The following is a 10964-nucleotide window of genomic DNA, read 5'->3' as shown; positions in this document are numbered from 1 at the left end:
GTGTGAGGGAGGAGTCTACAAATACTGGCTATGTGCTATTAAACTTGGAGGCTTCTTGCGTATGTAACGATTGTATGTTTGTCGTAACCAAGGCCACACTTTAAACACTCTATTTTTGGAGGACATTTCCATTTAAAGGTACAGTCTGTCATCTCAGGCATCCATGTGTGTTTTGAGAAAGTGTGTAGCCTTCATTCAGCATCAAAACTCCAAATTTGTCTAGTTTGACCAAGAGATGCAAATGTCACCTACTTGAAAAAACAACACATAACCCTTATGTAACCAGGAGTGTCCTGGCCAAGACAGACAGCAGTGCATGTACATAGTTCCAGCTGTTCTCAAACATGCATCAGTATGATATAAAAGTGTATACATGAAATAAAGAGAATACAATATGAAATCACGTCATCTGCAAATTTAAAACAAACTCATTAGAAAGTGTGCTTAGGAAAAACGTCTTCTGTCAGGTGTTTCTGCCTCCAGGTCTTTAAAAAAAACCAAAAACAAATAATTGTTTCTTTTGTTTACAGAAAGAGAAGACAGGAGACACACCTTTAAGAGTCAGTGGCACCCACTAAAGTGGAACACGTAACTTTAAAAGCTCCACATGCCTGTGGAACCAATGGTCAACAGTGTTAACAGGAAGTAGGCTGTATAATACTAATACTAAAAGTAAATGTTAATGAGATAAGACAAGTGCACAAAGTTACCCTACGCACGTTTAAGCGCAGTTAGGACTGGAGAGGTTTCCACCATCTCTATGTGAAAAATTTATAGTGAAAGGGTGTGAGAAGACAGTAATACAGTGACCGGCCACTCTATTAGGTACACATGACCTCTAATAATAGTAGCAACAAGTTGATTTTGCCCAGACAAATTAGCAGTTTATGATATAACTCAGATTCACAGCAACAGCCACTTTGAAAATCATATTATCACTTTTATTCCCCATTCTTTGAGTTGTAACTTTTAACTGATGGTGTCAATTGACTGTATTTCAGAGCCATTTAAGCATTTGAGTAGCACTGGATTGGCACAGCGAATCCAGTGCTACTGCGAAACCCCCAGGGGTTCAATGGTGTGCGAGATGTCCGTGCTGGAGAGATCCACACACTCCTCAGGTTGCAGCATAAACTGGTGGTTGTTTCAGTGGAGGCAGGGATGCGCAGATGTTGGCACGAGGAGGCAAACGTGCATTATTTACTTGCCCTCGTGTACATAAATTTACATACATTTACAAGTGAAACACATACACGAGAGAGGCCTCACCTCCACCACCACCTACACCACAACACAGTCTGCTCCTCCTGAGTCATGGCAGCAGAAGAGGCAAGAAAAATTATACCACACGTGTCTCGTCCGTTTAGGTTAGGCAACTCACGCACGCACGCACGCACGCACGCACGCACACCACACACACACACACAGTGAGGGAGAGATAGAAACAGTGTATTAGAAAGGAAGACATGTTTGCCTTGCCTAACACTGCCCTCATGTGGAAAACCACGATGACTTCTCACTTGAATGTCCAGCCTGTAAAATTTAGTGCAGGGGTTATTCGCAGAAATTGGGAAATACTACCCATAAGTATGTTTACATATAATCACTTTAAAATAAAATAAAACATTTTGTCACCTTAAAATGAGCATTTTATATGTACCTCAGGCAAGGGCTTTGCTTTATGCTTTTTTTTGCTCTATGTTTCCACAAACCAGCCACTCTAGTTTCCTGATGCCTGTTTTACGTCGTTAAAATATTTGCTTCCTGGTGTCTCATTTGGCATAATGTTGCATATGGCACCTTTAAATGTATCATACGGCACATTAGAAACAAGAGGAGTTGAGTTTAGCAAGAGAAAGTTCTTCATTTATTTACCTGCTCTACCATATCAAATTAAAGTGGTTAAAGAAGACCTGATATGTGATGCGGGGACGGTTCCAGAGTTTGCAGAACACAGAAAACTCTGACACAATGCTGCTCTGTGCGATGTGGATCTTTTACCACTAGATGGCGCGCACGCAGCCGTGATAGTGGGCCGCTCCACACACACACACACATACGCTGATGACTCCTCGGTGCCCGTGGTTAAATCCACTCAGTTTAGAAAACGAGTTTCATGTAGATCTAATCATTTTTCCAAAGAGCATCAGAGCAGATGTCAGCAGAGAGAGAGAGAGTGGATTTACCTCACAATTTAACTGCACAATTTAATATGATCATTTAAAGTTAAGGTCACTTTTATTCGCTTCTTAATCACTATTTAGAAACATGCAGTTACTTTTGGTCGCATTGGCGTTCGTCTTTACGCACGACCTCACCGGAGCCGCGCGCTCTGACAGTAAGTGCGCCGCCCAGTGCGACGCGAGCTTGTGCCCGAGCCCCCGCTGCCCCGGCGGGTACATACCGGACCGATGCAACTGCTGCCTGGTGTGTTCCCCGCGAGAGGGAGATCCATGCGGCCGCAAGACCGACCCATCCTGCGGGGACGGCATGGAGTGCAAGCTCCTCGCTGCGGGGAAGCGGCGGGGATCCAGAGGAATCTGCCGCTGCAAGATGGATCACCAAGTGTGCGGGAGCGACGGGAGGACGTACGGTAACGTGTGCAAGATGAGAGCGGCCAACCGAAAAGCTCTGCAGAAGGGGAGAGACCAAATAAGACAAGCGCACAAAGGAGCCTGCACAGGTGTACGCGCAGGTAGGACTGGAGAGGTTTCCACCGTGTCTATGTGCAAAGTTTGTAGAGAAAAGGTGTGAGAAGACAGAAGTACATTAATTGGCCACTTTATTAGGTACACACGACCTCTAATAAAAGTTAGCACAGCAACAGCCACGACCAAATTCATATAAATCACTTTTACTCCCCATTCTTTTACACCTCTGCACCCCTAAATGTATTGAATTGCTGACATGATTGGATATTTGCATTCAAATGCAGTTTTAGGACAGGTGTACCTAATACAGTGTTCCAATGCACATCAACAGGTTGTTAGTGCTGCTTTAGGAGATCATTGCTCTGTCATAGTGTAATGAATGACTATCAGTGTAAATGCAAAAAAGAAAATCTGATTCAAGTCTAGACTGAATAAATAGACCTGTTCTAATAAACTTGTGGAACTGCCTGAATTTGGCAGTACATGTATTTTAAAATGTACAAACCTATGATGTATAAGAATGATTATTCTTCCTTGTCACTGCCATAGATGACACACATTTACAATAGGGCAGATGTTTCAACATCACGGTTAAAGAAGGATGAGAAAGAAATCGTGTATTTAGACGTGGCATCATTGAGCTGATACATTATTTGTAATATTCTGAGTTTCAAAAGCTTTTTATTTAAAGACAATTACAGGCAGATACAGTATCCTGAAAAAGAATCAGCAAACGTCTGTGTGATGGAAAAAAAAGGTATCTGTATTATCTGGCCCAAAGATTTTAAAACTGAACTTCAAAGTAAGAGTTTGAAACCGAGGGAAATTGTGTCATATGTCTTCTTCTGCTGCTCCTTTCCTTCTTCTTCTTCTTCTTCTCTTGTTTGTGTGTGTGTGTGTGTATTAAAACAGTTGGCTCGTCATGTCAGCACAGGTTCTTCCTTGGTCCATCCCAACAGCAGCGCTCGCTACAAGTTCAACTTCATTGCAGACGTCGTGGAGAAAATCGCCCCGGCCGTTGTTCACATCGAGTTGTTCATCAGGTGTGTGTGTGTGTGTGTGTGTTAATGCACCTCTTTATCCTTCAATCTGCTACTGATATACTAGTAGACTAGTAGACAATGAAAACAGCAGATGTTCCTGCTTTCATGCCTTCAGATTGAAAGCTCTTGCTGCCACAATAATACAGATATTTTAACCTTTTCTGCTGATGAATTGGTCTCGTTCTTGTGTTTCCTCTGCAGACACCCTCTGTTTGGTCGCCACATGCACCTCTCCAGTGGCTCTGGCTTTATTGTGACCCACTCAGGTGTGATTGTGACCAACGCTCACGTGGTCACCACGGCTGCCGCGGTGACCGGGAGGCCCCAGCTGCGCGTGCAACTCCACGACGGTGACGCGTACGAGGCCGCGGTCAGAGACGTGGACAGGAAGGCAGACATTGCCACAATCAAGGTCAATTCGCAGGTGAGGGACAAACACACTGACATCAGGTTCCCTTATTTAGTTTTTATTTGTTTTATCTGCCTCGCAGATTCACCCTTTGCCTATTTCCTTCCAAACTGAGGTGATGTAAAGACATGTCATTATCCGCACATTTTCCTCTTCTTCCGCCCTTAAATGCTTGCATGTACAAAAACCTCTCCGCACTGCACTATAACTCAAGAGCCCACATCCTCCTTTTGACAGTTTTCTGTGAGACATTCATAAGGCCAGCAGGGACACTTTCATATAAACACCAGCCCTGTGACTCACAGACACGGCGCTGATGTGTGTATTCTCACACTCACATCCCAAATACTTGTACGGCTTTGTAAGCTTAAAATTCTTCCATCCTTTCTCTCTGTACCGTCTGTCTCTCTTGTCAACGTTTACATTTTTCTCCCTGTACTGTACGACCTGCTACTGTCGCCACATTTCCTCACATGTGTTGGTACGTGTCGTCGTGTTGTGTGAGCAGAAGAAGCTTCCCGTGCTCTCTCTGGGCCGCTCCGCTGACCTGAGGCCGGGCGAGTTTGTGGTCGCCATCGGCAGCCCCTTCGCTCTGCAGAACACCGTCACCACCGGCATTGTCAGCACCGCGCAGAGAGATGGCAAAGAGCTGGGCATCAAAGACTCAGACATAGACTACATCCAGACTGATGCTATTATTAATGTGAGCTCACACACACACACACACACACAATATGCACAGCCTGTCAGTATTGTTTAGATCCACAGTTCTCAAACTGTGGTACGTGTAGCACCAGTGGTACATAAGCTTCCTCTGGTGGTAGTTGGAGGAAACACAGAAATACTACTGTATATACCAGGGTGTGTGTGTGTGTTACGGCCTGCCTTAGACAATATAAACATGGCTCAAGAGGAGACCGAACATAAAAGGACGCCACAACATGACCCAATTAATAATTTGTTTTTATTTAGCAAACTCATAATTTCAGACAAAAAGTAAACAAAAGAAAGCGGTTGGAGATTCTAGCAAAAGTAACAAAACATGTGTAACTGACCCAAGGAGTCCCCAAAAAGAAAACTAGATCAAATAAACTAAACCTGATAATAGGACTGCCGGTAACCTCCAACCAACTGAAGTGTGAAATGATGACAACTGAGGAGAAAAATCAAAGTTAGCAAAAACTATCTACAGAAATTCCTCCAGCTGGCTGCCCATTCCCCTCATCCGCGCTCTCTTTCCTCCCCACGATGACGTCTTCTCCGGGAGGGAGAGGGAGAGGGAGAGAGAGGAAAGCGAGACAAAATAATGATAATCAAAAATTAAAGAGTCGCCTTATCTCTCACTCCATCTTAATCTAATTTTCTTGTTGTGGGAAGTATATGTGAGGAAGAGGTGGATGATGAGAGAGCAGATTATTTTATTGAGAATTAATCTGCCTCCTGTGAAAAGTCTGTAGCTGAATTTGCTCACTGTATTTTAACGTTGGCGATAATGCTTTAACTTCAAGAGCTTAATATTTTCTCAGGTGGAACTTTGCATAAAAAGTTTGACAATACAACGAGGGTAAACACATAAGACACCACAATCATTTAGCATACAGTACATTTAGTCTACATACTTGTATGTAGACTAAAAGGACGGACTTTATCAACACTCCCATTGCAAGCACATACAGTAGCATTATTTTATATTATTCACTAATATTCATAATCCAATATTCACTGTTACAGTAATAACTATATTAAGATTTGTTTTAATCCGACTCATGAAAATAAAGATTTCATTTAAAAATTGTCACTCATCAGGTCTGCTCGGATTTGCACGTGCAGATTTTTGACGTACCTGTGTTGTTGTTGTTTTTGTGTGCATATTGTGTGTCTCAACCATCGACAATGCGTCTGACCGGTTCCTGCCTCATATTCCTCTCGTCGGTGTGAAGTACGGCAACTCTGGAGGACCTCTCATCAACCTGGTGAGTGCTGCCGTCATGATTCATACGACAGTGTGATGGATCGTTCAATGAATCTGTCAGCGGTCCTCACTGTGAATAATGATATGCAGATATGCAACACAGAGGCAACTAACATGCAAATTGTGTGCACACTATCATTAAAATGTAACTTACGAAGTAAGTGTTTCATGTCATTAAAGGGAAATTATGTCTCCTTCTACATTTCTTCTTCGTGTGTGTGTGTGTGTGTTACAGGATGGGGAGGTGATAGGCATCAACACTCTGAAAGTGACGGCAGGAATCTCCTTTGCTATTCCCTCAGACAGGATCAGTCGCTTCCTCACAGAGTCGCAGATCAAACACAGCAAAGGTCAGGCCTCAAAGCAGGAGCAGCTATATCTATATATCACTATATCTGCTGTGAAGTGGCAATTCCGAGTATTTCTGAGTAAATCCCACTGCAGTTGTTCTTGTTGTTGTGACAGAAAAGACGAGGCAGCAGAGACGACTCACAGAGGAGCCTCAGTCTGATGCAGGTGAGAGAGTGTGCGTCATGAACAAACATCATGACCACGTGTGTGTTTTTAGGTGCAAAAAATGATGTTTTTGTACCGTTTTCAGACGTGAAGAGACGTTTTTTAGGCATCAGGATGCTCACAATCACCAAAGAGTGAGTTGTAACGACAAAGGCTTTTTTAATTTCAGTGTAATTTAATAACTGAGTTCATTGTAGTTCATTGAATGATATTTCTTTACTTGTAATTACTGGTAACACTAGTGTTTTCATATGATTGTGTTTCAGTCTTATAGCACAGTTACAGCATCACAAACCAGACTTTCCTGACGTCAGCAGAGGAGTGTTGGTGCAACAGGTCATACCCAACACTGCAGCAGAACAGTATGTCTACACACGCTCACACAGACTGACTGACCAATATTCCAAGGACAATCACAATTTGTAATCTCACAGACGCAGATTACAAGTTGCCCTTCCATCTTAAACTGTCAGCACATTCGGTCGATGAATTTGAGGGAATTGGTCCTAGAAAGTCCTTGAATTTGATGTCAACCAGGGTGTGTGAACCTTGATGATCACATAAAGATGTCATCTTGACATTACTATGAAGTAACAAAGTGACGTGACTTAGGAAAGTGTGACGAGTGAGAGAGGAGACGAAAGCAGGAAGGATGAAAATGAAACTCAAAGAATGGAACAGAGTTGTCTTCCTGACTGAATTTACACTTGAGTTGTTGTGTTTTTTGAGTTTAATGGCGGAGAAAGCTACTTTAAGAGACGCTCCATCCACGTTCAATACATAGACTTCATGCACTTTGTCACTATGTTGTGAATAAATAGAGAAATCCTGCACTTTTAACTTTTCACGGACGTTTTGTTTTCTTCAATTAGACAAATATCGTGATGTATCGCTATATGATTGTCTTGCAATACATTGATTATCACAGAATCGGTGTATCGTGATGTTTTTGGTATCGGGGACCATGTATCGCGTGTCGTATCATGTAATACCTTGTGATTCCTTCCCTCTAGTTGCAGGCAGCTTTGGACCAAACCATTTCCTCTGTGTGTTTCAGGGGAGGGATCAAAGAAGGCGATGTTATAGTGAAGCTGAATGGACAGCCGGTGGACACCACTGAAGACATTCATGAAGTGTTGCAAGGTGACCAGCCTCTCCTGCTGGAGATTCACCGAGGCAACGATGACCTGTTGTTCCACATCCAGCCACAGGTTATTCTGGATTGACCGAGACGACTGTTCTTTGTTCTACTTTTGAACAAATGTTGAGCAACACAGTGTCATCGCATACATTTAAATGCATTTGGTCATTGGCAAGAAATAATCAAGATATACACAGGAATATATGAAGTGATGTAAAATAGTTTCATTTGATTTCCTGTTAAAGTGTACTGGTTTGGAGTGTTTTGTTGCGGTTTATCTTTGTGAAGTATCTGCAGTGCTCATCGAGTTCCATAATAAAAGCCTGTGAAGAGAGACGGTCCAGTTCTTCTCAGCAGCTGTTGTCCATCTGCAGAGGAGGCAGATTCAGCTCCTTTGTTTATGTCTCCTCGTCCCACATCCGTCCACTCGGCCTCAGAAAGAAGTTCCTTCAACTTACTCAAGACTAACACACGGAGTGAGCAAAGTCCTGTTACTGGAAAAGTCACTTTCATCTCTCATCTTCTTCTGCTTTAGTCGTAGAAATCCCCATGCGTGATCTTTGAAGTTGTGGTCAGGAAATCTTTGCTGGTTTTAGATAATCCAGATTCTGTCTGAGACCACAGACAAAACACTGCTTGGCAGCATCTGCTAACAAAACAAAATATACTGTTTCAAGCCATTTTTCTTAGCAAAGGAATATCATCCGGAGCGGGGACCCCACCCGATGTGTGCGTGTGTGGGCACAGCTCATGAACTGGACACAGACAGTTGATCCTTTCTGCTTATTTGAAAAGCTACTGTGTCCTGTTACTATTGGCCGTCACACAGGACAGAAGCAGGAGACTAAATGCCAGTGGGACATGTATCAAAAAAAAGGAGAAATGTGCTGAGATTGAACAAATTACCAGCACATTAAACAGCAGGAGTCTTCACTTAATATATATGTGTGCGTCTGACCCAGTTTTATGAGTGCCCTCATCTTGCCAAGTCATATTGCCTCATGGAGCGCATCAGATTACGTCAGTGAAGCGAGCAGAGGACACATCTGTTTGTCTTTACACAGACGTAACCCCACTTTAAAAGAGTTTTACTTCAGCTCACCCTGATTGTAAAACATCCTTTTTTTAAGCTGCATTGATCAAGCTCATAAAAGATCCATAACGCTGTGGCGAGAATTAAATTGATTTATTAATCCGAAGCAAAGTATCTACATTACATTTCCCTAAAGGTCTCAAAGAATTATGGTCCCCTTTTAATCCACTGACCTGTTAATGTATCACCATCTAGAGGCCAAATTATGTCAAGTCTGTTTTAAATTAAACATATTGATGATTCCAAAGCAGGCCAGTAGATGGCGTGTTGGGTGCAAAATAAAATGTTTCTGACATGGCAACCGCTCAGGCTATAAGACATAGGGTATATGTGAATCAGACTATAAATAGCTCTGGTTTCTGAGTGGATCCTTTTGAAGTTTAAGTCAAGGGCATAGTCAAACATCTGGAACTGCACTTGGGGACCGCGTTTACAAGTGTGTGGTTTGTCTTTACGCAAAGATTTACTGTTGCTTAAGACAATCTTTTTGTAACGTGTTGCAGACAAGGAGTTTTACCACTTGTACTGTATTTTTAATCGTAGTTACACAGAAAAAAATGTCCTTTTTTCTTTTTTCCTTTTGTGAGTTTTCCTTTGTCCTCCATACAGAGAGATGTGTCACTTTCAAACATCCATCATCTGGAGAAACACTGACCTCTCCAGCTACATTAAGAGCAATTTATTATGTGCAGGGGGAAAAAACACACTTGTTGCCATTTTTTTTTGTACTGGGGGGGAGTATTTGTAACTTATGTTGCACAATAAAATACACAAATTAAAAAAAACATATATAACTTCTCAATACAAAGTCTCACTGATACAGAAAACCACATGCCTATCACACACAAAAAACATCATGTACATGTGTACCTATAATAACAACAATAATACATGTAAAAATATACAGTACATATGTGATTTAGCTTGAAAATACAAGTTTTTCCACAACCTCTATTTTCCTTTTACCTTTATGTGGTTCTTTTTTCCACCCTCCATGTCTCCTGTAATTTTCCCCCGCCCACATCTTTAATTTTAAGTTTAAATCTAGTCGATGCCAGACGTATCATGTGACCTCATCTTCTCCTCAGTGCTCCGTGACTGAGAGGCAACCAGGTCGTGAAAGGGCACAGGGAGCAGAGATCACCGCAGGCTACGATGGACCTTAAGCTCAGTCACGTGTGCCAGTGAAAATGGCGCCACTTTGTTCAATCATTATGCCTCGTGTGACGGCAGACTGTGAGTCATCGCTGACCCCAGCACCCGCTTCTCAGTGGCATTAGAGACGCTTAATGGATGCTAATCTGCATCATCTCACTGATGCTTGAAAGCAAACACACACACACACATGCATGTATGTATGTGTTGTGCCATACAAGCCTGTGGGGGCAGTGATATGATCTGGGGTTTAAGCTCAGCAACATTATGGGCGCACAAACAAGGTCAGGTGACAACCTAAAATACTCTGAATCATTGAGGCTCATATATATATAGTGGAAGAGGGTTTGAGCGAGTATGAGATCATCATTTTCACACATGAATTGGCCACAACAGAGTCCAGACCATAGCAATTTTGGGAATCTTTGGGATTTGCTAAAGAAGAAAACACAAGACATTGACGAAGTGCACAGTGTATTTGCTTCAACATGATGCCAAGAATTGTCTTTAATGTACTGTATGGGATGGGATTTCTTAACTGTGTGTGTGCGTGTGTATGTGTGTGTGCTCGCTCCTTTGGTCAAGGGAACTTAAACTGGGAAGTGGTCCAAGAAGAATTAAATCTCATATGAGCCAGATTGGCTAAGTTCACAGTGAAGTAAGAGAAAGTTGGTAATCACACACTGCACACTGGGGCATCTGGCGTGGCGACAGAAGCGTAGACAGATTGGACCTGATTTGAAAAAAGTAAAAAGAAAAAGGAAAAAAAAAAAAACCCTAAATACTTCCATCTGCCTCAAACTCTCACAGTATGAATCACCGCCTCAATGACCACAGCTACTGTAGCCTACATACTGTATGAAGAGAGGACAAGGCGTAATAAGATGAGTCTTTCCACACACACAGGCCACTGCACTGACTTTTATTCATTTGGACAGTCTAAACAAAGCATTATCCCTAATCCATAACCACAATTCCAATTTT

General features: G+C 42.3%; 1 protein-coding gene across 3 annotated transcripts; it reads left to right on the top strand.

Annotated features, from left to right (window-relative positions):
- The first annotated feature begins 2202 nt into the window (after positions 1-2202).
- Positions 2203-8066, top strand: LOC131466461 (serine protease HTRA3-like). Of its 3 annotated transcripts, none has more exons than XM_058639703.1 (10): positions 2203-2695; positions 3586-3694; positions 3896-4118; positions 4612-4806; positions 6044-6076; positions 6311-6425; positions 6541-6591; positions 6677-6725; positions 6858-6953; positions 7649-8066. In XM_058639703.1, the coding sequence occupies exons 1-10, from the start codon at positions 2269-2271 to the stop codon at positions 7815-7817; spliced, it is 1467 nt and encodes a 488-aa protein (XP_058495686.1). In that variant the 5' UTR covers positions 2203-2268; the 3' UTR covers positions 7818-8066. The 3 variants fall into 3 exon arrangements, with proteins under 3 accessions (XP_058495686.1, XP_058495685.1, XP_058495687.1); XM_058639702.1 differs by having other exon boundaries at positions 3564-3696; XM_058639704.1 differs by lacking the exons at positions 6677-6725; positions 6858-6953 and having other exon boundaries at positions 3564-3696; positions 7649-7808.
- Positions 8067-10964: the final 2898 nt, after the last annotated feature.

This window comes from Solea solea, chromosome 10 (assembly GCF_958295425.1).
Source record: "Solea solea chromosome 10, fSolSol10.1, whole genome shotgun sequence".
NCBI lineage: Eukaryota > Metazoa > Chordata > Actinopteri > Pleuronectiformes > Soleidae > Solea > Solea solea.
The sequence above is the reverse complement of the archived record's forward strand: the minus strand, read 5'-3'. Positions and strand labels throughout refer to the sequence as shown.

What these genes read in the sequence shown, in the direction of transcription:
- LOC131466461 (XM_058639702.1), top strand. Translation starts at nt 2,269, where the DNA reads ATGCAGTTACTTTTGGTCGCATTGGCGTTCGTCTTTACGCACGACCTC. An exon ending in CATCGAGTTGTTCATCAGGT is followed by an intron (nt 3,697 to 3,895) that starts GTGTGTGTGTGT and finishes TTTCCTCTGCAG; the next exon opens with ACACCCTCTGTTTGGTCGCC. An exon ending in AGACTGATGCTATTATTAAT is followed by an intron (nt 4,807 to 6,043) that starts GTGAGCTCACAC and finishes GTCGGTGTGAAG; the next exon opens with TACGGCAACTCTGGAGGACC.